A 26,901-nucleotide genomic window follows, 5' to 3' on the forward strand; every position below is an offset into this window, starting at 1 on the left:
GAAAGGGCTAATAGCAGTTCTGTTATGAAGGTTTTTATATGAATAAAATCCAAAGGGCAATTTTTCAGACTTCAATGACATGAGCTGATGATGAATAGGCAGCGATGAACACTACGTGCTAACAACGAACCCTAACCCATGCTTCTACACTAATGAAGTCATAACCCTAACCCATACCCTACATTAATGAAGTCATAACCCTAGCCCTACACTAAAGAAGTCATAACCCTAACCTACACTAATGAAGTCATAACCCTAACCCATGCTTCTACACTAATGAAGTCATAACCCTAGCCCTAAAGAAGTCATAATCCTAACCTACACTAATGAAGTTGTAACCCTAACCCTACACTGATGAAGTCATAACCCTAACCCTACACTGATGAAGTCATAACCCATACTCCTACACTAATGAAGCTGTAAGGGCCTCTGGTCTTTTCTAGGTGTTTCTAAAATGGAGAGATTTGGTTTGGGTGGAAGATGGGCAGAGTGCATTGAAACATGGTGACTGTAGCAAGCAATGGCCTTTCCTTCATGTTGAGACGTTAAAGCACAGTGAATTGAGGGGAAGGGGAAAACTGTCATCTTTCTGTAAGAGTCCACCTTGATTCATGCAATGACTGTGTCCAAACTCCCACATTAATAACATTCTACAATACAGAAATAAAAAGACAGACAAAGCACCCAAAGACACAGAGTTTTCATTGGCTGAACATCTTTCTTCCCACTTTCCTTATAAACAGGTGTGCTGGTTACTTTTCATTGCCAACTTGATACAACCTCAGGTTAACCGGGAACAGACAGCCTCAATGAGGTTGGCCTGCGGGCACATCTGGGGGATTGCCTTGAGAAGAGATGCAGGGAGACCCGGCCAACTGTAGGCAGCACCATTCCCTAGCAAGGAAATGCTGAACAATATGAGAGGCAAAGATACATTGTCTCCTTGCCTTTGACTGTGGGTGTGATATAACAATGGCTGATTGTAACCTGGGACTGTAAGCCAAATAAACCCTTTTCTCTTTGTGTTGCTTTTTGTCAGGGTGCTTGTAACAGTAACAGAAATCAAACTAGAAAAATACAGGCAACTAGAGAATTCTAGGAAAATGTCGATGTACACTAGTACTGGTATTTCTTCCTGGTCCTTATATGACATAAATTTGTTCACAGATAATAACCAGCAGTGTGTGCTAATTATATGATTCTCCACAACCCAAAAGAAGTTACATAAAACATTTCCAACTAAAGTTTATAGAACTCTAAATAATTATATCGTTTCAGAATCCCAAAACTGCAGAGCCCTACTGACAGCCTGGTCAAATTCTATTTTTGTAACTAGCAACTGAAATTCATTCACTTTAAATAACTGACCTCAAGTCTTTTGACTTATTGGCAGGGATGGAACTCTGCGTATATCATTATTTGGACCGAGCTTTGTGTGTTGGTGTGTGTGTGTGTGTGTGTTCACATGTAAGCAGATGCACAAGTATGTGGGTGTATATGAAGGCCAGAGGACAAGCTTGGTTTTCATTTTTCAGATGCTGTCCACCTTATTTTTTGAAACAGGTTCTCTGGTTTGAACACACCACCATGCCTGGCAATTTTTACGGAAGATTGACTGATGTGGGGAACCAAAGTCACTGCCCACTCTTTGCACTTTACCAACTGAGCTCCCCAGTGCCTGGGTTGAGCTTTTAAAAGAACTAATTTACTTCACTTAGAAATAAAGCTTGCATATCTACTATGCTACACTAATATTTTTTTAAAATTATGTTACAAAGGCAATATGTTCATCTTTAAGTAACCCTACCAGGCAGCATGGTAGATCACAGCCATTTTATTAATATGAAGCAGTGGTGTAAAACTTTAACAAGAGTACTGCATATGAATACATGCAGTCCTCTGATATAGTATCAGGTGTGATTCAGTCAATGCTGTCATTTACTTCCACTTCTATATGAATAAAAAACATTTATACCCTAGTGGTTGAGAGAATGGCACACAGCCATGCCTATCTTCTTTCTAGTTTAAATGCATGTAAATGACCTCATGGGCATTACATTTTCACCACACAAGTAATTCATAAGAAGGGAGGGAGGGAGTGGTACAAAAGACCTTTTCACAAGGTCCCCTCTGCAGAAATGTTTTAGAGTCCTATAATGAGACTGTAATCAAGCACATCCCACAAGGACATGGTGGTGACCCACTCTCCTGGAGAGTTTCTGATCTTATCAAGAGTAGAATTACTGAGAGGGAACTGCAGAGATTCTACAAGACTCTCCTAGAGATTACTTTGAACATACTCAAACCTGTAAGGACTACAGTAAGGACAACATGACACTGAATGGTTTCCTGAAGAAATGTGTGTCCAGAAAGACACAATAATATGATCAAGTGCTGTTGTAACTTTTGTTGCTGTTCTGTAAAAACAGAGACCAGGAAAGAAGAAAAATGTAGCAATATGAAAACATAAGGGAACACTCTTGAAGAAGAAACACTTCACACAGAAGTTTTAAATGTTATCTAATAAAGTTCATGTCAAATTTAACTAAACATATAAAAATTTTAAATGGCAACTAATAAATTCCCATGTCAAATCTTTTTTTAACAAAATTCACAAATAGATTATAAAAATTGAACCATCATAAATGTCTTCTGTAGAAAGTTTTATGGGAAAGCTGAAATTTCTACATTATTCTGTTTAATCATATCTCACGAACTTTAGTTACTGCTGAGACCAGCAGAAATATCTCAAGTAACTGCTATGAAAACGATATCACAATTAAAGTCAGACATAGCAGCGTTCCGTTAATCTTCAATCATCCACAAATGTCAACCGTCCAGGCCCTTCATTCTTCATCCATCTCCGGTATCGCTTCCACCGAGGGTCACTTGCCAATTTTTTCTTTAATTCTTCCTCTTGTTCCTGCTTGTAGACCTATGAGTATAAATAATAAAAACAACTTTATGATACAAAGAGAAACCCATGTTGTTGTATGTATGGAGTGTCTAGTTTTCCAATATAACATCAGGTGAGCATGTGAATTTGCTTTCTGGAAACTGATTCAAATACAAAGTACTTCAAGGCCCACTGCACAAGAGCTACACAACTTCCCTGTTTTGTTTCTGTGATGGGCTCTTACAATGTAGCCCAGGCTGGCCTGGATCTTGCTAAGCAATTCAGACTGCCTTTGAATTCACAATCCTCTTGTCTCAGGATTAAATCCTCAAATGTCTAGGTTTGTGACAGGTGTACAGTACCACACTTGGATATGGCTTGAAGTAGTACTTTTTTCCCCCTTCAGATGTTTTACTTAGCAAAGGAACAAACTGGCTGTACATATACATTTGCCTCTAAATTTAATTTACATCTACTTTTCAAAGACAACTAGCTTTTTTTTCTTAAAATCACCAAATAAGGTTGCATAAATCACATAGGTTAAGAACCAAGAATTTCTAGTATTTCAAGCTTTAGTCGAGTAAAACTAAATGAACAATTTCTTACTGCTAGTTTTACAGTCATGTTAATTTTTTAAAAGTATTGCTTCCAAATAGAAGCAATGACTAAGAAAACCTTGTACAATATAATTCATCCCAATACAATAATCTGAAAAGATAGGGTTTAAAGCAAAAACCTTTCAAAAAGCTGTGTGTAGATGGCAGTGACGGGCGTGTGTGTATATGGATGTTTACACCTGTATAGATTGCAGAGGTCCAGGGCCGATGGAGATGTCTTTTCTCCAGCATGCCCAGTCTTTAAAACAGGGTCTCTTCTTGAACCCAGAGCTCATGGATTTGGCTGGCTGGCCGGCTGGCCAATGAGCATTAGGGATCAACCTAGCCCAGTTTTTCACGTGGTTTCTGGGAACTCAAGAAGTCAGTCATGTATGTAAGGCAAGAACTTTACCTCTCCATTCCCTCAAATAGTTTTAAGGGCTAAACAATAGTACATTATTTCTCATTTTTAGGTAACTTACACACAGGAATGTATTTACTTGCCAACATCTGGCAACTCCTAGTAATTTTACTTTCAATAAAGTTCTATTTAGAACGTTACATACAAAATGGAGTTGACTACAAAACAATGTAATATCTAACATATCTTAAATTTCTGAAGATAATTCCGTGTGCTCAGTGCTTATGTTACTTAACCAATGAATTGTATTCAGATCCTAGGACAGTGAGATTGCTGGAGTCTCCAGCATCATCGTTAGAACGCTGAGCACAGTAATTTCTGTAGCTGACAACAGTGGAAGGTAACAATAAAATGTCTTTAAAGATGTTACAGCAAGTTGATTTAAATAAAAAGCCAACAACATTCAATAATTCAGTAGTACTATTCAGAAGACTCTATGCTTTTTTGTTTTGTTTTAGAGACAGGGTTTCTCTGTGGCTTTGGAGGCTGTCCTGGAACTAGCTCTTGTAGATAAGAACGGCCTCGAACTCACAGAGATCCGCCTGCCTCTGCCTCCTGAGTGCGGGATTAAAGGCGTGCACCACCACTGCATGGCAATTATTTTGAAATAATTATCTCAACAAATATTTTTTTCTGTCTTGCTTTTCTGAAAAGGAACAAATTTAATTAGTGTAAACAACAGAGAGCCATCTACACAGTCTAGGCACACATCACTCCATTGGTTTGACAAGGCAGACTATTCCTAACTTTTACCGGGTTTTTAAGTTAAAATCCATTGTCCCACTATAAAACACAGTAGGGACCCCATTCCTCCCTTCACCCTGGGACTTCTTCTGCAGTGTGACCCTCACCACTGTGGCCCTGCAGCATTGGGAGACAGCACCCACCACTCACCTCGTAATTCTCCTTTATCCAAAGCTCCCGCTTAAGAAACGTTTCTTTCTGATGGTCCTCCAGGCTGTCAAACTGAGACTGGGACATCTTCATGGACTTTCGTATGAGGTAGAGTCTCTCCTCCTCCCCATACTCTTTGCCTTTAATGTTAAAGTTATAGATCCACCGGCAGTACCAAGCTACGTATGAGCACAGGTGAAAAGGAGCGAGGAGGACTTGAAATAGGAGGAGGTCACGTACTTGGGGTTTCTGGTAGCCCCCCTTTATGTCTATCTTACTTTTTATAATGTTCTTTATAATGTTCTCCTCCTCATCACGGATTTCTTCTTTGGATTTCTTATTTTTCCCTTTCTCTTTGGCTTTTTTGAGCAGTCCTTGCTCCTTGGCAATTTCTGTTGCCTGGATGCGGTATTTGGGTACTGTGGCAAGGTAGCTGATTGCTTTGTTGTAGCTATTCCACCAGCTGAAATACTAGAACATAAAATAAAAAGAAGTCATTTTATTAGCAAAATTCATCAAAAAGAAAGCAAGAGCAGTAATACTTGAGGATGCCACCCCTGCAAGAAACCTAGCTGACTAAAACTAAGGCTCTCAGCCAGGTGTGGCGACTCACACCTGTAGCCCCGCACCTGGCGGGAGGATGGTGACCTCAAAAATCTTACTTTATGCCGGGTAGGGGTGGTGGTGGTGGTGGTGGCGTCGGCGGCGCACGCCTTTAATCCCTGCACTCGGGAGGCAGAGGCAGAGGCAGGTGGATCTCTGTGAGTTCGAGATCAGCCTGGTCTACAAGAGCTAGTTCCAGGACAGCCTCCAAAGCCACAGAAAAACCCTGTCTAGGAAAAAATAAATAAAATCTTACTTTATTAGTAAAACACTTCTCCTTTCCTTTGTTTACCAGAGGAAGATTAAACTGCATAACAGTTAATAAGACATTTGCTTTAAAATCTCACAGGGTGTAACCTCAGGCAACTTTATTACTTTTTATCTCTTTCCTAATTATCTACATATCTGACAGGAATACTTATTCGGGACACAAAGCCTCAAGTATATTTGGATTCTAGTCATTTGGCAAGAGAAAATTCACTTACTTCATAAATATATTCAACCTCAAAAGGTTTAACTCTTAGAAAAGGCACTGCATCTCATACAGCACGTCCTAGCTTTAGTCCCTATACTAATAATATCCTGGAATCCACCAGAAACAGAAGAGAGAGGGGGGAAGGGCAATACGTCTACAAGTGCTAATAAGCTGACACATACCACCTCAGTGTTTAATAAGAGTTTTTTGTTATCTAAGCTGAATATTGTTCTAAGAGAAGCAATTTCCAGGGCTGGGGAGATGGCTGAAAGGTTCAGAACATTTTGGTCTTGGAGGGCACCTGGGTTTGGTTCCCAGCACACACAATCATCTTTAATCCCGGCTTCAGGAAATCTACCACCCTCTTCTGGCCTCCACAGACATGAGGCACACAGGTGGTCTCTCTCTCTCTCTCTCTCTCTCTCTCTCTCTCTCTCTCTCTCTCTCTCTCTCTCTCTCTCTCTCACACACACACCCATACACATAAAATAAAAAACTTGACAAGAGAAAAGTAATTCTCAAACTTGCCAGCTACTTTTTCCTAGTCATCTGATGTGCTCTTTTCTCTAAGTGGGCACAAGAAGAGTAGTTAGTTTAAGAATAACAGGGAAGACGTCACTCTAGGCTGAACTTGGATTCCTGTGGTATTTTAAAACCACATAAAGAGTTTGTGTATCTCTTTGAAGCCACTGGTTTTCTAACTGAGCAGCAGCTCCTTCTGGGCATGCAGAATTGTGTGGGGTATTTGGGATTGCTAAAGGTAAGTACTGCTGGCATCAGCCAATGGAAAGCCAGCCTTATTAGGCCATGGTAAGGGTGTTCTTAGCTTTTCCAATGTCATGGGAAATCATTGGAAAGCCCTATAAAAGTACATGATATGCTCTGGTTGTTGTGAGAATCCAAACCCTCTTAAGAGGGAAATGAGAAGAAATAAATAAGTTTGGAGGGTTTTCGTAGCTATGTAGTGATATTTGATGTGACTGTTTGGGAGTGTCTGAAACACCCAGGATGTGGAGCCTGGGGGTGGGCTCTGAGAGCTTATACCCTCCCCCTCCATTTCCAGGTTACTTCCTCTACTTTCTGTATGACAAAATGTGATCAGCCTGCTTCCTCCTCATATCTTCCTCACTATTATGGACTCTCTTTGGAAATTCTTCCTGTTCTGTTTTTTGTTTTTTTTGAAACAAGGTTACTCTGTGTAACAGTCCTGGCTGTCCTGGAACTCACTCTGTACTCCAGGCTGGTCTTGAACTCGCAGAGATCTGCCTGCCTCTGTCTCCTAAGTGCTGGGATTACTGCTGTGTGCCACCACACCCAACTTAATTCTTCCTTCTATAAATTGTTTATGTCATGGTGTTTTATCATAACAAAAGAAAAGTAGCTGATAGAATAACCAACACTAGTTTTTCACACTCCCTGATGACAATGCTAGGGGGCTGGGGGAAGGGTATGTTCTACCTACAACATATATTTGTAGGAACATACCCCTATGTAATATAGCACCATGTACAATGACTATATGAAATGAAAAATCCTAGAAAAGTATTTTTCAAGCGTAAAAAAATGAATCTCAACTGGAAGAAAAATTTGCAAACTGTACATATAATACAGATTTAATGACAACACAAATACACAGGAATACGTATCTATATTTATGAATACACACCTGAAACACTGAAATGGCACACACACTGACCAAAATCACCACCCTAACATCCACTTTTGGAGCTAGGCGCCTGCTGTAGTAGTGGTAGTAATGGCTATAGTATTCCTCCGGGTGATCCAGCATGTAGTCATAATCTTTCCGTGTCTCTTCATCCTGTAAAGTGAGGGACAGTCTATTTCATATGACATTTCACCAAGAGCATCGGTTTATAATCTGATAGTTGAGAATTTTATAATTATGGAAGATACAAATAAAACATTTAATTTTAAAAACTTCCCAATACTCTTAAAGACATGTATACACCTTGTTTTCCAGACTTTTACATTAGATATAAAGATACAATGAAAACATTCACCAAACTCTTCAGTATTTTCAGTATTCTGGGAAAACCCAACAGCCTGGCAACAGTTAACCCTTAGTTAATGCTATAGTAGAAGTTCCTGTAACATCAAGGCACTCTGATATCTACTCAAAAACCACCAAAATATATATATATGGTTTATCTTCTATTTACCCTCACAATCAGATTCCAGCTTTGCGTAGATGAAGCTAGTCTAACACTGAGACATTACTTAGCACAACTCAAAGGTCAAAATCTAGCTTTGTGACCTTGGGCAGAGTACTAAGCTCCTATGAGCCTCATTCTCTTTCTTTGCAAAAAGAAACACTACCTACCTGTCCTAACATTCTCCATGGTTGCCCTGAATTCAAATGACAACACTGTGCAGTCACGTGCTACAGCTGTGTAGTGCTCGTTGTTGTAACACACTGAGAATCCACTTCATAAGTAAGGTAACCTATCTTTCTCATTAATGCAGATCTGCCCAGAGAATTCTGAAGTTTTCACTTGTTGTTTATGATGTGTAGGGTGTGCATGCACATGTCTGTGTGAGTACAGGCGTGTGAGAGCCACAGTGCACGCGTGGAGGTCAGAGGACAGTGTCCGTGTCAGTCCTCACGTTCCACCTCATCTAAGGCGGGGACTCTTCTTGTTCACTGCTGTGTGCGTACAGCTCAGGGACTTGCAAGCTTCCGGGGAGGGGCTCTTCCGTCTCCGCGTCTCCGCCTGCCCTCTCAGTGCAGAAGCACTAAGCGGTACAGATGCACAGTGCCACCTCAGCTTCATGTGGGTTCTGGGAATCTTAACTCAGGTCACCATGCTCACACACAGAAAGCACTTTTATCTCCCCGTCATAATAAAATATTTCTTAAAAGATAAATTTCTTAGAGATTTCTTAAAGGGGCTGGAGAGGTGGCTCAGCAGTTAAGGGCACTGGCTGCTCTTGCAGAAGTTCTGAGTTTGAGTCCCAGGAACCACAAGGTGGCTCACAGCCATCTGGTGCCCTCATCTGGCCTGCAGGCATACATGCAGGCAGAACACTATAAACATAATAAATAAATCTTTAAAAAAAAGATTTCTTAAAAATCTTTTTATCTTTTTATGTAATCAATTTTTAGCAGATGAATGCCAACAATTATTCAACTACCTTGGAGTTATTAAAGTATATATGATACAGTTTTTATCTTAAAAGAAACCTAATTTTCAACTTGTCCCATTTTACAAAAAATGTCATACTAAGACCAAGACAAATTCTTTGATCTTTATATGTTATGCAAAAGAAACCACTGCAAAAATAATAACAACCTAAGAGGATGTCCTTCTAGTTGTTTAAACTGTTCAACGTTTATTGAGCTGTTCCTTCTGAGTAACAGACACTTCAAAATCCAACTCAGTGCCTGTCACTGGACAGATGCTACAAGGTCTATTTAGACCTTGCCTGCTTTTGAGTCCTTCAATATGTACCATCTTATAATTAAAATAAAAATCTGGCTGATGAGAAAACCTTTCCTGTGTTTATTAAAATCATGTATTTTCCATTAAAAACTCTGAACTTTAGTAAGAGTGCTCAATGAAAGCTATCCTGCATTCATTAGCCTTGAAGTATTTCCCACTCTTGCTAGCATATGAAAGGTAGTATTTGGTTAGTCATAGGCATCTTTAAACATGCTATGACCGTATGGAGAGGAATGAAGAACTGTTACATAAGCAGGAGTGGGCTCAGGCTGATCCTGTCTTCAAATTCACCCCTTGTATGTTCTCCTCTGTAAAAAGGGGTTTTTTTCCCCCATGGCAGTCTCTGTGCTATCAATCCGCGACTCCTTATCAAACTCTAACCTAGGAAGGGTCCATCTCTACAGCAGTCCACAGGCAGTTCTGAACACTAACACCCACGTCTCTAGTCCACATCTCTTGAGGTGGCTCACTCAGTATTTTAAGATATCCTTCTAGAATTTCCCTCTTTTTCAACAATGTCCTCATGAGCTTTAACCCAAGCTTCCAACCTTTTGAAATGTACTCAAACAAAACTCTTTTTGCTCCAGCTAGATTGCAAATAATTTTGAATTAGATGCCACACTGAAGTCAGATTCCTGTCACCGTCTGCCACTAGTGTCCAGCTTATTTGTGGCACCCTGGCTGGGGGCACTGACGCCTGGCATAGGAGCACCAATGTGCCATGGGCCTATTCACTCCGCTCCCCCTTCTCTTAGTGAGGCTCAGTCTATTCACACAGATGCACTCCTGCTCAAGCAGCACGCCCAGACCCTCCCCCAGGTCATCGCCTTCTAAAGTTTCTGGACCTGTGACATCAGGTACTGGACTCATCTAAAGCTCCAGCAGCAACTCCACATCCACCCCAGCACCCGCCTGTCTCGATGTAGTCAGAGCTTCCTAAGTCTTGACGCTTTACAACACTATACAAGCTCACAGGGCAAGTCTGACTTCCCTTAGAATGGTTTCTTTTTCTAAGGGACACCATAAATGTAAGTGCCTATTTTGGTTTTTAGAGGTAAAAAAAATTGACCACCTCCTTGCTATAGCATTTATTCATTTTACTTAATTTTCACTGTAAAGCCTTTTTGTTCCTATATAAAATGAAAATAATCTTTGAACTGAAGCAGTCATGAAACGTAAAAGATTCAAAGTTGGTACAAAGTGGAAAAGGAGTGTTCTCAAAGACTAAGGTCAAAAGCCTATTCTTAAGTAACCTACAAAGTTTAAGACACACAGATACCAAGAATAAGTAGCCAAAGACAGAATAAGAATGACTCTTCTAGGGGGCCAGTTTAGAGAGCTAAGGTATATTATTATTACAATAGCACTTTCTTCCCCTTTAAAACATCTTAGAACTGAGGTTCATAGGTTTTTTTCTTGTTCTTTTTATTTATTATTATTATTTTTGTTTTGTTTTGTTTCTTTTGTTTTTCGAGACAGGGTTTATCTGTGTAGCTTTGGAGGCTGTCCTGGAACTCCCTCTATAGATCAGGCTGGTCCCAAACTCACAGAGATCCGCCTGCCTCTGCCTCCTGAGTGCTGGGATTGAAGGTGTGTGCCACCACCACCCCTCCAGTTTTTCATTTTTATCTTGAATGTTTCTCCACAGTCGAGTTAAATTTCCTTGGCATGCAAGAAGACCCCAACGCTGGCCAAACTCACCTACCTAGCAATCCCTCACCACTCCTCTTACCCACGGCAAAACCACAGTTTGAGTATGCTGTAGCTTCTCTTTCAACATAGTCCCTTCTTTTAACCCCATGAGCTCCTAAAAGTCATGAATGCGACTGCTTCAAACAGCCTTTTGTGTGGATGGGGACTGAACCCAGGCCCTTGAGCATGCTAGACAAGAGCTCTACCACTGAACTACAATCCCTTACCGGAACACTCTTATCACACTTAATGCCCAGTTATTATAGCACTTATCACACTGTAATCATCAGGGTGTATTTTTGTTCTTAAGTGGGAATTTGTTAGAAGGTAGGTAGTAGGGTGTTCATTAATCTCTATATTCCTAGGGTCTAGCTCAGTGCCTGGCAGTCAGTTTGTCATTTCAAAGCTATGTGAAATGTTAAAGAGTTTTTCCTCCTTATGCATCTCTCTCAGGCCACACAGGTCTGAACCCACCAGCAAGGCTGGGTGAGTGATTATGTCACAAAACCCTCAGCTTGACAGAAATGACTGCTTGAATTTACAGCTTAAGAAAATATGCTAATGTGGCTAAAACAGCTTGAACAGTTTAATATCTTACCTTTCAATAAGGTAGTACTTTTTCTTTCAGCAATATTGTGGATCTTAAGGTCCCAGGGTCAGGAGATTCCAACTTCTTTCCAAAATCAAAACCTTTATACTTGTTTCTTCCTCTCTGCCCTGAGCCTTGACAAGCAGGGCAATATACTCCTTGTTTCTAATTTCTACAGGAGTAAGTGGTGCTTCTGCTGGTCCATCCATTCCCAATCCTCTTGGGCATATGCAGGAGGACTGGAACACAACCACCAATATCTAGATCAAAAGTGAACAAAGGAAACCCACAAGCAAAGCAGCCCTTCCTTCTCTCATGAAAATGATCACCCCCTCCCCAGAGCAAAAACATCACGTCCTTGGCTTAAATAAGCTATGCATTGCTTACTTTCAACAAACATAAATTGCAATATAAGATATTGCAACCAGTTTTTTCATCAAAACACTCTATTATACAGAATAAGGAAATGATTTTCTATGGCAAAGGCCAGGAATCAAGAATGTATGAAAATGTAATTATATTTTGTTCATTCTTAAAAATACATATTGATTTTTATTAACACACACACACACACACACACACACACACACACACACACACACACACTGATGCTTCAAAAATAATGTTCCCTCACATTTTTTTTTCAGGTCATTACATCCTGCTAGGGAGCAAGAAAACTCACTGCTATCAATTTTATGTTCTTTCTTGTTCCCTGCCCTCTAGTCAATCACAAGTGCAACTGTCTTATGTGTCTTCTCAAGCCCTAGTGAGACATCTGCTTTCCCTGGCACCTCCTACTTTCAACTCCATCTTGAACATTTTCTAAGTGTAACATAAATGTCTCCAATTCAACAAGCTCAAAAGCAAGTTTGCTCTTTCATGTCTCGGGTAATAGTATCAACTTGAACCCATGACTCCTGTTTTTAAAATGTCCTCTTTTTCTATTCAGCAAATAAGAACACAAGGAATTAACCCCCTTGTAAAACAGTAAGATAAGGTCTTAGCCTCGAGAAGCCTCCTGTGTAGAAGAATCTGGCAAACAAAAAGCACAGTTTCGTGTGGGCTGAGTAAGTTTGCCCAGGTTCACAAACACTAGGGTTCACAGAAGAGATGAAGTGAGAAGAGAACGGGGTCTTAAAAAGCAAGCAAGAGCTGTGCGGTGGTGGCGCACACCTTTAATCCCAGCACTCACTCCGGAGGCAGAGGCAGGCGATCTCTGTGTGTTCGAGGCCGGGCTGGACCGATAGCCTCCAAAACAATACAGAGAAACCCTGTCTCATAAAAACCAAAAAAAAAAAAAAAAAAAAAAGCAAGTAAGAAACGCTGGAACTTGGTGCAAGCGTTAGGACGGTGTGTTAAGGTACGCAAGCACTGGACAGCAGCACAGACTCCGCTTAAGCAATGGGGACATTTATGAAGCAGCAGTAAAAGTACAGTAAAGTAAGGCTGAGTGAATAATGTTACATGTGCCAGACATGGTGGCGCATGTCTTTAATCTCAGTCCTAGGGAGCAGGGGCAGGTAGAGCTCGAGGCCAGCCTGGTCTACAAAATAATCTTACATACTATGTCACAGAGTTAGTATTATTGTCTCTGATGTTCAAAAGTGGAATACTTCAAAGTTTGAGGACAACTGCATTACGTGTAATTGTTTATTTTGAAGACATTTTTGTTGTATTTTTTGAGAAAAGCAAAGATTAAAGGGGGGGGGGCAGTGGTGGCACACACCTTTAATCCCAGTACTTGGGAGGCAGAGGCAGGTGAATCTCTGTGAGTAAAACAAAACAAAACAAACCAAAAAAAGAAAGAAAAAGATAAATGAGTAATAGCTTTTAGTGGTTAATGGAATATGGAGTGTTGTGAGATATTTGTATACTGTGTAAAGATGTACAGCATTATTGGTACAATAAAAGCCAATAGCTAGGCAGTAGGTATAGGCGGGACTTCTGAGCAGAGCGAGAACTCTGGGAAGAAGAAAGGCAGAGTTGCCATCCAGACACAAAGGAAGCAGGATGTGCAGTGTGGAGATGAGATAATGAGCCGCATGCTAGAATATAAAAATATGGTTAATTTAAGCCATAAAAACTAGCCAGAAACTAGCCTAAGCTAAGGCCAAGCATACATAATCATACATAATTAGCAAGTCTCCGTGTCATTATTTGTGACCTGGAAGTCCTGACAAGAAAGTACTGACACATATGGCACCCAATGTCCAGCCACATCTACCCACATAAGGCCTGAGAAAGCTTCGGTGAGTTCCAAGCCACTGTGGTCTCTTGGTTAGGCGTGGTGTACAGAGGCACAACCCTTTCAAGAGGCCCTGACACCTGCAGCTGAGCACCTGAGCAGCCAGCACTGGGTACAAAACACCTGCCACAGGTGCACACGACACATTCCCAGCCTAGAATTTGCTCCAGGGATGGCACCCGCCAGCATGAGGCCAGGCTCTCATGCAACCAAGGGGTGTGGAGTCGACCACGAGCACCAACCACTTCACGCGACAGTCTAGTGGTTAAAGTGTGCCTCATGAAGTCAGTGACTGCTGCAGATGGATAAAAGAGGAGAACGAGGAGGAGGGGGGAGGAAGAGGAGGAGGAGGAGGAAGAGGAGGACGAGGAGGACGAGGAGGAAGCAGCCACCAGGTCCAGGCCGAAAAATCCTCTAAACAGGTTACAGTATGTTTAACTGTGCTTAGGGACTAAAGAAAGAAAAAAAATGGGTATAGATAGTCATAGAAAGATAGTTAATAATAATAGTAAGGTCTTTAAAGGGAGAGTAAATTAAAAAAAAGCTATGTAAGGATGGAAAATATAACAAAGGGAGTTTGCTTGGTTAATTTTGATTTTTTTAAGTGTTATGAACAGAGAATGACAGTTGTTGAGAGAGATGCTGAATTATGAAAGGGACCACTAAATTACACCAGCCCACATACTTAGGGATGTCTTGGCTTCAAAATGGAAGTCAGGGAATTTGTTGAGTTGGGGAAGAGGTTGTACTTTTGTTTCCATGGGAAACAAAAAGTTATAGACTCCTTCAAAATTAATAGAGATCATATATGAGGATCTTAGCTACAGATATGAGGGAGGAAGCCAGGAAAGACTACAGGCAGGTGACATGTATGCTGATCCCTCTCCATGAAAACAGCCGAGACTGGATGAGACATGATAAATCTTGTTGGTTACAGAGTCCTCGTAACTTATATTACAGTTTGGATACGCAGTCCAAACAAGCTTATAAAGTTGACAGATGCCTTTTACCTGCTCAAACACAGAACAACAACAAAAATCACCTTTAGCTGACTTATGCACACCATACATTCCATATATATATATATATATACACACACATATTCCATATATATATATATATACACACACACAGATATGTATTACCTTTAAAAATTTGTGTTTTCAAAAAAAACAAACAAACAAACACAAGTGAGGACAATTAGTTGAAGTGATTCAGCCTCTCATAAGGCCTCTGTTTACAGTATTCGCAAAATTCTGCATCCAGAACAACTTCAAAGTTGCTAGCTGAGATGGTCCAGCCTCACAGACTACTCCAGCTAGGACTTCAGATAAGATCTACACTTTCCCATCACACAGAGACTAAACAAAAATACAGCTAGCTCTCTCAAGACCTGATCATCATCCCAATTTTCTCAAGATCACCTAAAGACGCCATCACTCACCCACCCCCAGATAACAGGAAGCAGAATAGAGGACACTTCACCCACATTCCCAAGAAATGGGGTGGGTGGTTTAGGTCAGTCGGTGGGTTATGAAAGCTTGTCATTATTTAGGGGGCTTGGTTGCAAGCTCTTATTGATCATGGTCAGGAAAAAAATTAACATAATAAATTAGATTCAGGAATCTCTTACTGAAAAAAAGCACAACTACTACTCTCAATTTTATACATTGAAATGGATTTTTGTATATTGATACAAATTTAAGGTTATTTTTGTTATAGTGTATATATGTGCTTCTACTCTTGTTTAAGGTACTATAACTATGCGGCTCACTGAGAAAATATAATGTATAATTAGGAATACAGGTTAGTAGTCATCTATAGTCAAACTTATAGTCATGTTAGGTATGCTTTCACAGTTAACAGTGATATATTTCAGATAGATAGGTGGTCTTCAAATAACTACAGAATATGGCATTTAAGATGTTTTAATAACTCAAGACTTTATGACAGGGAAACACATCTGCTCCTAGCAGCACCAATCTACTTCAAAAAAGGATGATGGGCATAGAAGAGCTTCCATACAGAGTTTGCGTCTTTGTAGCAAAGTTAGTCACTAGGCAAAGAGACTGGCTTTGCCGTGACTGTTTACAGAATGCTGTTCAAACTAGACAAGCAGGACCTACAAGAAAGTGACTGCTGAACTTTGCCAAGACAAGTTAGGCGAGTCCTTCAAAATTCCTGTTTAATAGAAAAGTTTAACAAGAACTGTAGGCCAAAGAAAGATGGATGCCCAATGTCACAGAAGAACACTGAGTGACTGTCCAGGCAGCCAGATGTCTCTGTCATTTCTATAGTTTTGGAAGTTGCTTGTGCTGCACTTCCTATTTACTCAGGTTATATTATATCCCTCTTGAGGCTCTGATGGGGTTGAAGACTAGATAACTATAGTTATAGTTTTCCTTAGTTATAATAGAAAGTAAATTAGGTACAAAACTTTGGACTCACCAAGAGAGGATAGATAATGGAGTAGTTTCTCTGAATCTCACAAATACAAATGGATTGGACATTGTAAATTTAATTCTTATTTAATAATTGTTCATATTGTATATAGTTTTACTGTATTAGAGTTAAAACCTTTCCTTTTTATTTAGACAAGAGAGAAATGTTGTGGAATAGTTGTACATTATGTGAAGGTGTAGTGGTATATTTGTGATTGGTTAATAAAAAGCTGAATGGCTAATAGCTAGGCAGGAGGTACAGGTGGGACTTCTGGGAAGACAGTTGCCAGGCATATGTGGAGGAAGCAAGATGGGCAATACAGAGATGAAGTAATGAACCATGTGGTAGAGTGTAGCTTAAAAAATATGGGTTATGTTATAAGAGCTAGTTAGGAACAAGCCTAAGCTAAGGCTGAGCATTCGTAAGTCTCTGTGTCATTATTTGTGAGCTGGCTGTTCCAAGGAGAGAGCACTACTACAGTGGAGGACTTGGTAATTAAAAGGACATACAACAATGAAAGGAGCTCAGGTGTGGTGGTCTACACTTTAATTCCCAGCACTCAGGAAGCAGAGGCAGGTGGATCTCTGAGTTTGAGGCCACCCTGGTCTACAGAGTGAATTCTAGGACACTCAAGGATATGAAGAGACACCCTGTCTCAAAAAACCAACAAAGCAAAAAAATTTCAAAAGAGATACTGAACATGATATTGAGGTTTCTAATTATATATAATATGTGACCGTGTAAGAATGAAGGACTAAGAAGCAAGGCTGGAGAATGGGGGAAGTGGGAAGGAAAAACAATTCTGGATATGTTTGCACTCTCTGGAGCCTCCAAGGGATTACCTACTACTATTTGAGATATGTGCTTTGTCTATGAATAACCCACTTTGTCAGGACAGAAGTTAACTTGCGAAAACCTGGTAATAAAGCCAATAATTTGTGTTCACAGTAAGGCAAACTATATCCAGTGGAATGTAACTGATTACTACCTCATCAGCACTTCAGCAATCCCTATCAGACTTAAAACAGGCAACAGCATTTTCTCTTTTGGATGAATTGTCATTATCTAGGTTTTATCAACTAGTGAGTTAGAACAAAATCTCTAACATACATTCTTTTTCTATGTGTGAAAAGCATCATTATATTCTCTTTTAAAAGTTTAGTCATGGTCAGGCGGTGGTGGTGCATGCCTTTAATCCCAGCACTCAGGAGGCAGAGTAGGTGTAGATGGATCTCTGTGAGTTTGGGGCCAGCCTGGTCTACAAAGCTACACAGAGAAATCCTGTCTCAAAAACAAACAAACAAACAAAAAAGTTTAGTCTTTAAAAAGAAAGCAAGACTGTACCTGTGCTATGGATAAGGGGCTGTTGAAAAAACCAAGCCTACAAAACAGGTTTGGGAGCCTCAGCTTAAAAGCAGAGGCTGAAGTCAAAGATGTAGCTGAATTTTATCAAAAAGAGTTTAGAGGACCTGGAGAGATGGCTCAGTAAATAAAGTATTTACTGGGCAGATATGAGATCTAAAATCAAGGGCCCCAGGACTTACATCAAAAGTGGCTGGGCACGGTGACCCTCTGTCATCTGACACTCTAGAGGTGGAGACAAGGGAGGCCCCAGGCAAGCTGGTAGATGGTCTAGCTGAATAGACTTGCTTTTGGTTGGGTAAGAGATGGTCTCAGGAAAATACGGCAAAGAGTGTACCAAGCAGTAGTGACGCACACCTTTAATCACAGCACTCAGGAGACAGAGGCAAATAGATCTATGAGTTCAAGGACACCCTGGACTACATGAGAGTGAAGCAGTCTAAAAGAGAAACAGAGCTCACACCTTTGATCCCAGCACTAGAGAGAAGTATACTACAGGAGCTCAGTGCAGCCTGCAGTCACTCTGAAGACAGGATTGCCCCTCTTTGGTCTTAGTCTTGGAAGAGGTAAGAACTCTCTAGTGGCTGGCTGCTTTGGTTTTCTGATCTTCGGCTTGTACCCCAATGTCTGTCTTTGGATTTTTATTATTTGTGCTACATCAACCCTTGGCTTCCACATCTCACATAATACACACATACATACATACAACACACACACACACACACACACACACACACACACACACACACACACACACACACACACCAAAGACCACAGGCAATAGTAAAAAGTACACAAAGACAGAAGCCTAAGGAAAGTAGTTTACAGCATAAGCATGAAAAGACTTCAAAACTTACAAGGAAGGTTATGTGTGTTGTTCTACGGTAGAGTCCTTGCCTAGCATCCCCAAAATCTTTAGTTTAATCTCCAGCACCACAAAATAACTAACAACAACAAACTGGAAAAAACTAAGTAGCAACAGAAAAAAAAATTGGCTCGAAAGAGCAGAGTGGTAGCAACATCTATAATCCCAGCTACTCTGGAGACCGAGACTGGAGAATTCCAAATTTGAAACCAGTCATAGAAAATTTTGCAAGACTCTATCTTTAAGAAGGGGATCGAAGCAGAAGAGATTTATTGAGCATCACAAGAAATTAAGAGCACATGACTGAGCTAGTATCTGCCGTAAATATACTTTCTAATTTCACTAACAAAGAGATACCTAATTAATGCTCAGCTCCTGGACAACTCCTGGAGGACATCTTCCATCACAGTAAGAGTCACAACCCAAGGTCAGAAGAACTGAGCCTTGTGCGGGAGGACAGTGGAGCTGGACAGTTAATCCCAGTCCTTGATGCCACCGTGTGCTGTGCTACCAGCCCCAGGCTGCAGAGTCGGTCACAGCTCAGGAGAGCTGCTTCTGTAAGAAATGGCCTGGTCACAGAAGTCCTGTAGGTTCCTATTACTTCACACCCCTTTGTCCTCCCTGACCGGTCTCCTTGAGCTGTGGCTTTTTTTTTCATCTCTAAACCTGTTGTAACAATTCAAAACATAAAGTTCAAACTTTTGAACAAAGCTTAAGAGCTGAGCTGAGGGCATGGCTCACTTGACAGAGTGGTTGCCTAGAATGCTCAAAGCACACGGTTTGATCGCTAGCCGTGCACAAAACAAAGCATGGGCCCAAGGAGATGGCTCGATGGGTAAAGCACAACACACATTACACACACATTACACACACACATTACACAACACACACACATTACACACACATTACACACACACATTACACAACACACACACATTACACACACATTACACACACACACATTACACAACACACACACATTACACACACACTACACAACACACACACATTACACACACATTACACATTACACACACATTACACACACACTACACAACACACACGTTACACACACATTACACACACACACTACACAACACACACATTACACATTACACACACATTACACATTACACACACATTACACAACACACATTACACAACACACACTACACAACACACACATTACACACACATTACACACACATTACACACACACATTACACATACACATTACACACCACACACACATTACACACACACATTACACACACATTACACACACACTACACAACACACACATTACACACACACATTACACACACACATTACACAACACACACACATTACACACACACATTACACAACACACATTACACACACATACTACACAACACACACACATTACACAACACACACATTACACACACATTACACACACACATTACACACACATTACACAACACACACACATTACACAACACACACATTACACACACACACTACACAACACACACACATTACACACACATTACACACACACATTACACACACACATTACACACACACATTACACAACACACACACATTACACACACATACACACACATCACACACACAGCCATCATCACCATCTAAAAAGACACAGGCATAGTAGTACAGCACTGTAATACATATAGTACGGTACTATATTATAGTGCTATATATATAGCTTCTACTTCTGAGGGGGAGGCATGAGGATCAGAAGTTCAAGGCCATCCTCTTCAGCTACACAATGAGTTTGAGGGCAGCCCAGGACTGTCTCAAAAGGGGAGAGGGGAGCGGGTCATTCATCATCATCTTCTGAAGTAGTTCCCCACCCACGTATTCTACAGGCTTCCAATCTAGAAATAGATCTATGAAAAGAAGTTTACAAAAAGGCTCAGCAAAGATCTTTGCACTCTTATTTCTCAGAACTCCCTCATGATAAATCCGCATGAGGTAAGTTAAAATGTAACTGCTGAGGCTAGAAACAGAGATCAGTGGTGGAGCACTGGCCTAATATGCATGAGGTCCTGGATTAAGCCCAAGCAACGGGGTTAGTTTGTCAACTAGTCGGTTTTTGACTAGGAGTTTGGGGTTGATCAAGTGCTCTGAGTAGCTGCTGACGAATCATATACAAGATAATCACAGTATCAGAATTAAGCATATGTTACAAAAATAAGCCTTAGACATAGTGGGCAATAACAATCCAAATCAGGGATCAGTAAAAAAAAAGTTTGCTTGTGGTTTCATAACTGAAAGTAAATGTGGTACAAATGCTATCATACCCTTCTGAACGCATAGAGAAAATCCCTATCAACCAATCATGCCTAGCAACTCATTGCAGGAAAGTCTCAAAATCTTCACAAGTGTTGCAGGGAGTCAGGCTCTATCAAAGAAGACACAGGAAATTAAAACCATCTTCAGTCTACAATCAGCAGCAGTTCTCAACCTGTAGATCAAGACCCCATTGGGGTCATGTATAAGATATTCTACTTAGCAGATATTTACACTGCTAATAGCAGCAAAATCATGAAATAATTTTATAATTGGCGATCACCACTACATGAGGAACTGTATTAAAGGGCCAAAGCATTAGGAAAGTTGAGAACCACTGATCTAAAGGGTTACTTAATGTGGTTGTTTATTACCATCATAACTGTAATAGATAATTTGCCTATTTTCATGACAGTCAACCTTCAGTATGGGGGGGGTGATTCCGGGATCTCAGTAGATACTTAAATCCTGAGATGTTCAACACCTTATATAAAATAACACAACATTTATATTTAACCTATATTCTCCTTTAACAATACCTAATACATCGAAAATGCTAAGCAATAATTATCACACTATATTGTCTAGAAAACAAAGAAAAACTATGTACATGTGCAGTACAAGCACTTTTTTGAGGCTGAGTCTCGGGTAGCACAGGCTAACTTCAAAGTTCTTGTGTAGTCAAGGAAGACCTGCTGACCCCCTGTCTCTAACTTTCCAAGTGCTAGGATTACAGGGGTATGCTACCACAGGGAGTATTTGTTGGACTAGAGATCAAACCCAGGACCTCATGCATGCTAAGCATGCAGGTTCTCAACCAACTGAGCTACATCTACAACTCCAGACATTTGTTTCCCCTCCAGATATTTTTCCATCTGAGTTTGGATGAATCTCTGAATGCAGAGCTCATGGGCACAGACAGCTAATTGTACCCAATTACCACAAACGGCTGATTGAAATCTTCATGACTGAAAAGATTTGGAATGTTAAAAAGTGCACTCATTTTTTTCTCCTTAAAACAAAGAGCATCTGAGAAAAAAAAATACAGTACCTCACTCCTAGAACAAGCCTTGAACGCTAATGACTGTTCTTCTATCAGAAATGCCCCTTCACTGTCAACCATGGTGACTTTCTTCCAGATCTAGCTGAAAAGGGTACATTTGTCTCTAATCCCCCAAGAATAATTGCTTCCTTTTCACACTGAAACATGAACTGTAGTACATGACTTAAGTAAATCATGACCAAACAATAAGTATCTGTCTCCATGGTTTTAATAAAAGCTTAAAGTCAAGCTGACCCTAGGGGCTCAGACCTGTAATCCTAGCTACTTGGAAGATTAAGGAGGACTGACCATAAGGTTCAAGATCTGCAGCTATACAGTGAGTTCAAGGTCAACCTGAGTAGCTTAGATGGATGATACATTCAAATTAAAATTGAAAAACAGAGATGGGTATGTGTGGTGGAACAAGTCTATATCCAACTTTTGGGAGGCAAAGGCATCCCAAGCCACAAAGAGAGTTTGAGGTTAGAGAGTCAGGGTTAAGACCCTGTCTCAAAATCAAACCAAAATAAACAAATAAATAAAAGGTTTATGCCAGCATGGTGGCATACCTTTAATCCCAGAACTGAGGAGACAAAGGTAGTAGTTCTGTTCATTCATGGCTAGTCTGATCTACATAGAAAGTTCTAGGACAGCTAGAGCTATGTAGTGAGACCTTACCCCCCCAAAAGAACAGGAGAGAGAGAGAGAGAGAGATGGGGGTGGGGGACAAGTTGTACCTTTCATTGCCTTAGTCTCTTCCCTGGCACCTTATGTCAGAGTTAGGAAAGGGTTGAGTAAGAAAATATGCTAAGAAACCAACAGCGAGTTATACCACAGGATGGGGAGTGCAAAATCCTCCTTTTGTCAAATTCTCTTTAAGTGCTAGGGGTTCTGCCTTCTCAGTCACTGATAAAAAGAAAAACAAGCATTGTTCTCTGGGCAGCCTGCTTCCAAGACAGATCTAATGTCTTTATACAACTCTTCAACTTATCAGATAACCTCCATGCCAGAAATACTCCTATGACCTTTTCTGTGTTCTTGTGATCTTACGAAATGTTAAAAATCTACTTTTTCCTTCCTTCCTTCCTTCCTTCCCTCCCCCCCCTCCTCCTCCTCCTCCTCCTCCTCCTCCTCCTCCTCCTCCTCCTCCTCCTCCTCCTCCTCCTCCTCCTCCTCCTCCTCCTCCTCCTCCTCCTCCTCCTCCTCCTCCTCCTCCTCCTCCTCCTCCTCCTCCTCCTCCTCCTCCTCCTCCTCCTCCTTCTTCTTCTGGGTTTTATGAGACAGGGTTTCTCTGTATTGTTTTGGAGGCTGTCGGTCCAGCCCGGCCTCGAACTCACAGAGATCCGCCTGCCTCTGCCTCCCGAGTGCTGGGATTAAAGGCATGCGCCACCACTGCCCAGCCCAAGCATAAGCTTTCTAACTCAATCTTTTCTTGCTGTTTCTGCATCTGCTTACCCTGTGCTATTTCCTGTATTTCACCCAGTTCTCATCTACACTCATAAGTTATTTTTGCTTTCATTTTAAAACCCTCAAAACATTAAAAGTAGACCATACAATTTTCTCTCATGCGGGAATGTTTCATTCACAGCTGTCCAATTTAATATTATTTGTACCACTCTAAAAGTCAGTTTGAGTCAAATAGCAGAGCAGGCTGCACATATAACCGTGTAAAAGTGCCAGAAACTCACTTTCAATTTCCATTCTACCTGAAGCTGTCTCTCAATGTGCGTTTAAGTGACACTCATTATCTGATGTCTGAAGCTGTCTCTCAATGTGCGTTTAAGTGACATTCATTATCTGATGTCTGAAGCTGTCTCTCAATGTGCGTTTAAGTGACACTCATTATCTGATGTCTGAAGCTGTCTCTCAATGTGCGTTTAAGTGACATTCATTATCTGATGTGCCAGGCGCTGTGCTAGGTCCTAGGGACACAGAGGTAACTAACCCGAGGGGCATGGCTTAGTGGCCATGACAAGAGCGGCTTAGATTTACAGTGTAGTGTGATAAGTGCTGTAGCCACAGAGGCCACATGGCTGGACGAGAGTGCTCCACCTCAGGAGACTCAGTGCGGACTCAGCCAGCGAGAGTCTGCCTGCTTCCAAAGTCTGTGATTTCCCTCAACCCCCAACAGTCAAATAATGAAAACACCTGTGCATTAGCTTAATCCGTACAGCACTGTGTGAAATCGTACCTGTCTCAGGTCATGTTGTGACCCAGAATTGTACACTGCTTGCTAGCTGGAACTAAGCATCTAAGCACAGCCTTTGCCCTCCATTACCTTAGCCTGGGTTTCCTCAATCTCCACATGCAGAGACAGAATCTTTTGTTGCTGAATTAGTAATGACCCAAGTGTCTTACCTTCTTGTCCCATTAACTGTACTTAAATTCTGTTACTGTACTTATTTTTAACTACCACCATCTTCAAACAAACAAGCACTATCCCTCCCCCAAAATCAGCTGGCTCTCAAAAGGACACCTATGTGAGCCAAACCACCCCAGAATCACAAATGCACTGATGCCTTACACAAACCCAGTCCCCATACTGAAGGGGCACCTATTATCATCGTCTGTGTGCCGTTTCTATCCCAGAGCCCCCTAGAACTCATGTGCTCCTACCATTCTATTTGACCAGTTCTTAGCAAAATTTATCTAACTTCTTATAGACTAAGGATATAATACAAACAAAACTGATTACACCTCCATTGCCTTAGTGGGGTAATATGAACACAAGCCAGTCCTCCAAAATCGGATGACATGTTTCATTAAAATCTTTGCATTACCCAGAAATGGTATTCTCGGGCAACCTTGTCAGCTCTCCATTATGAGAGAAATACAAATCAGGCCACCCATTTCTGTTCCTTATCACAGCAACTGAAGTCCTCTTCCAGGTGAAGGCAATACAATGAACAGAGCAGATCCTACCATGCTTCATTGAGAAGCTAAACCTATATTCATCTCTAAACTCTAAATAGGACTTTTCAGAGTCCTGCTGGGTCTCATCAGAAGAGCAGCTTGGGAGGGGGGGCTGCACACTCCCCTGCTCCCTTCTCCACAAGTGCCACTCTATTTCTAGTTCCCTGTAGGGAGGTGTTTGGAGCTACTATAAACATCTTGTCAAGTAAAATGTTACTTTCTCTAGGCAGACTAGTTTCTGTTAGACTTTTAATTTTGTCTGTCCTATCTATCTATCTATCTATCTATCTATCTATCTATCTATCTATCTATCTTTTTGATAGAGTTTCCTCATGTAGCCTGGAACTTGCTTTGACAACCAGGCTGCCTCAAACTCAGAGATCCACCTGCCTCTTATATATTTATTTGTTTGTTTGTGGTTTTGAGACAGGGTTTCACCTTGTAGTCCCAGCTGTCCTGGAACTTGCTTTGTGGACAAGACTGCCTCAAACTCAAGAGATTTACCTGCTTCTGCCTCCTAAGTGCCAGGGTTAAAAGACTACTACCGCCCAGCTTAACACACTAGTTTTTAACTTCCTAAAAGTCCCCAGTTCTTTTTTTTTTTTTTCTTTTCTTTCCGAGACAGGGTTTGGAGGCTGTCCTGGAACTCTCTCTGTAGACCAGGCTGGCCTCGAACTCACAAAGATCTGCCTGCCTCTGCCTCCCGAGTGCCGGGGTTAAAGGCGTGCACCACCAACGCCCGGCAAGTCCCTAGTTCTTGAGTGGACACATTATTTTATCTAGCTTTTTATTTGCCGACAAACCAATTCTAAACTTTAGGGGTCAAAACCTTTAGAAGCAACCACATGAAACTAGATAGGAAGACATCTGAAACAGTCTCTTCAAGAAAAAAAAGAGTGTCAGGCTCAATCTCCCTACTTCCACAGAACACAGCAAAACCGTCGTCAAATCACTAAATAAGTCCACATTTTTTCCTACTAATACTTCTCAATCTTCTGCCCCAAGTCATTAAATGGATACGAAGAAACAGCTATCCAAGGTCACTCGGGTGGTGCCAGTGCCAAGAGTCAAACGTCCAGTCTTCGGACTGAGAGTTCACGTGTGTGTGTGTGTGTGTGTGTGTGTGTGTGTGTGTGTGTGTGTTTTCCTAGTTCTTTAGACCTAAATACTAAATGTCACCACTGACATCACCCCAGAAGCCAAACTTCTGCCCTATCAAATTGGCACGATCAGCTATTACTTACTCAGTGTCCCAAACCTGTCTTTGCCCTCTGCCCTCTCCCAGATCCTAGCGCTGACCCTCACCCTGCTTTCCGAGCACGCGCCCCAAATTATCAGGATGCTTTTTTTTAACACCAATAAAATAAAATAAAATAAAACACGTGCAAAGCTTGACAACAACAAATGCCCAAAAGAAAAAAAGAAAGAAAAGAGAGAACTGGCTGTCCTCCAAGACTAGGAGGTGGCCACACTGTCTAAATTAATGGGCTCGCTCTCTCACGGCCACGTGGGCAGCGCGGACCTCCTCTAAGATCCGAGATCCCTGTGGCCGCACCGGGCCGGGAGTCGGGGAGGACCTGGTGTGAGACCCAAATCCCCCGCCACCGACGCGCGCGCCCGCGGGCCTCACCTTGAGCGTCTCGTAGGCGGTCGCCACCAGGAGGAAAGCTTCGGCGCTCGGCGGCGCGGCCCCGGGGCCGTCTCCCGGCTCGGGCCGGTAGCGGTCGGGATGGTAGCGCCGGGCCAGCTGGCGGTAGGCCCGCGCGATCTCCGCCTTGCTGGCCGAGCGGCTGACGCCCAGCACCCCGTAGCAGTCGCGCGCGCCGCAGTACAACCCCTCCACCAGGGCCTCGGCGGGCCGCGGCGCCAGCAGCAGCGGCACCAGCAGCAGCAGCAGCAGCGGCGGCGGCGGCGCCGGCGCCATCAGCAGCCATGGGCGCCGGCCGGCAGCCCCCGGTGCCCCGCGCGCCGCCATCCCCGCCTCGCCGCAGCGGCCGCCGGACTCCTTAGCCGCAGCGCTGGGCTCGGCCCCGCCGCCCGTCCACGTCAGCAGGACGCGTTTGTGCGCAGGCGCGCGTGCGGGGAGGCGTGGCGCCGCAGCCACTTC

The 26,901-nt window shown here is 41.9% G+C and overlaps 1 protein-coding gene across 1 annotated transcript; it reads right to left on the bottom strand.

The window, feature by feature from the left end:
* Positions 1-17: 17 nt before the first annotated feature.
* Positions 18-26,877, bottom strand: Dnajc25 (DnaJ heat shock protein family (Hsp40) member C25). Its single transcript, XM_040737826.1, has 4 exons — positions 26,425-26,877; positions 7,552-7,704; positions 4,808-5,278; positions 18-2,935 (listed from the first exon to the last, which is right to left on the bottom strand). The coding sequence occupies exons 1-4, from the start codon at positions 26,767-26,769 to the stop codon at positions 2,813-2,815; spliced, it is 1,092 nt and encodes a 363-aa protein (XP_040593760.1). The 5' UTR covers positions 26,770-26,877; the 3' UTR covers positions 18-2,812.
* Positions 26,878-26,901: the final 24 nt, after the last annotated feature.

The sequence above is a fragment of the Mesocricetus auratus genome, unplaced genomic scaffold, assembly GCF_017639785.1.
Source record: "Mesocricetus auratus isolate SY011 unplaced genomic scaffold, BCM_Maur_2.0 Super-Scaffold_6730, whole genome shotgun sequence".
In the NCBI taxonomy this organism is placed as follows: domain Eukaryota; kingdom Metazoa; phylum Chordata; class Mammalia; order Rodentia; family Cricetidae; genus Mesocricetus; species Mesocricetus auratus.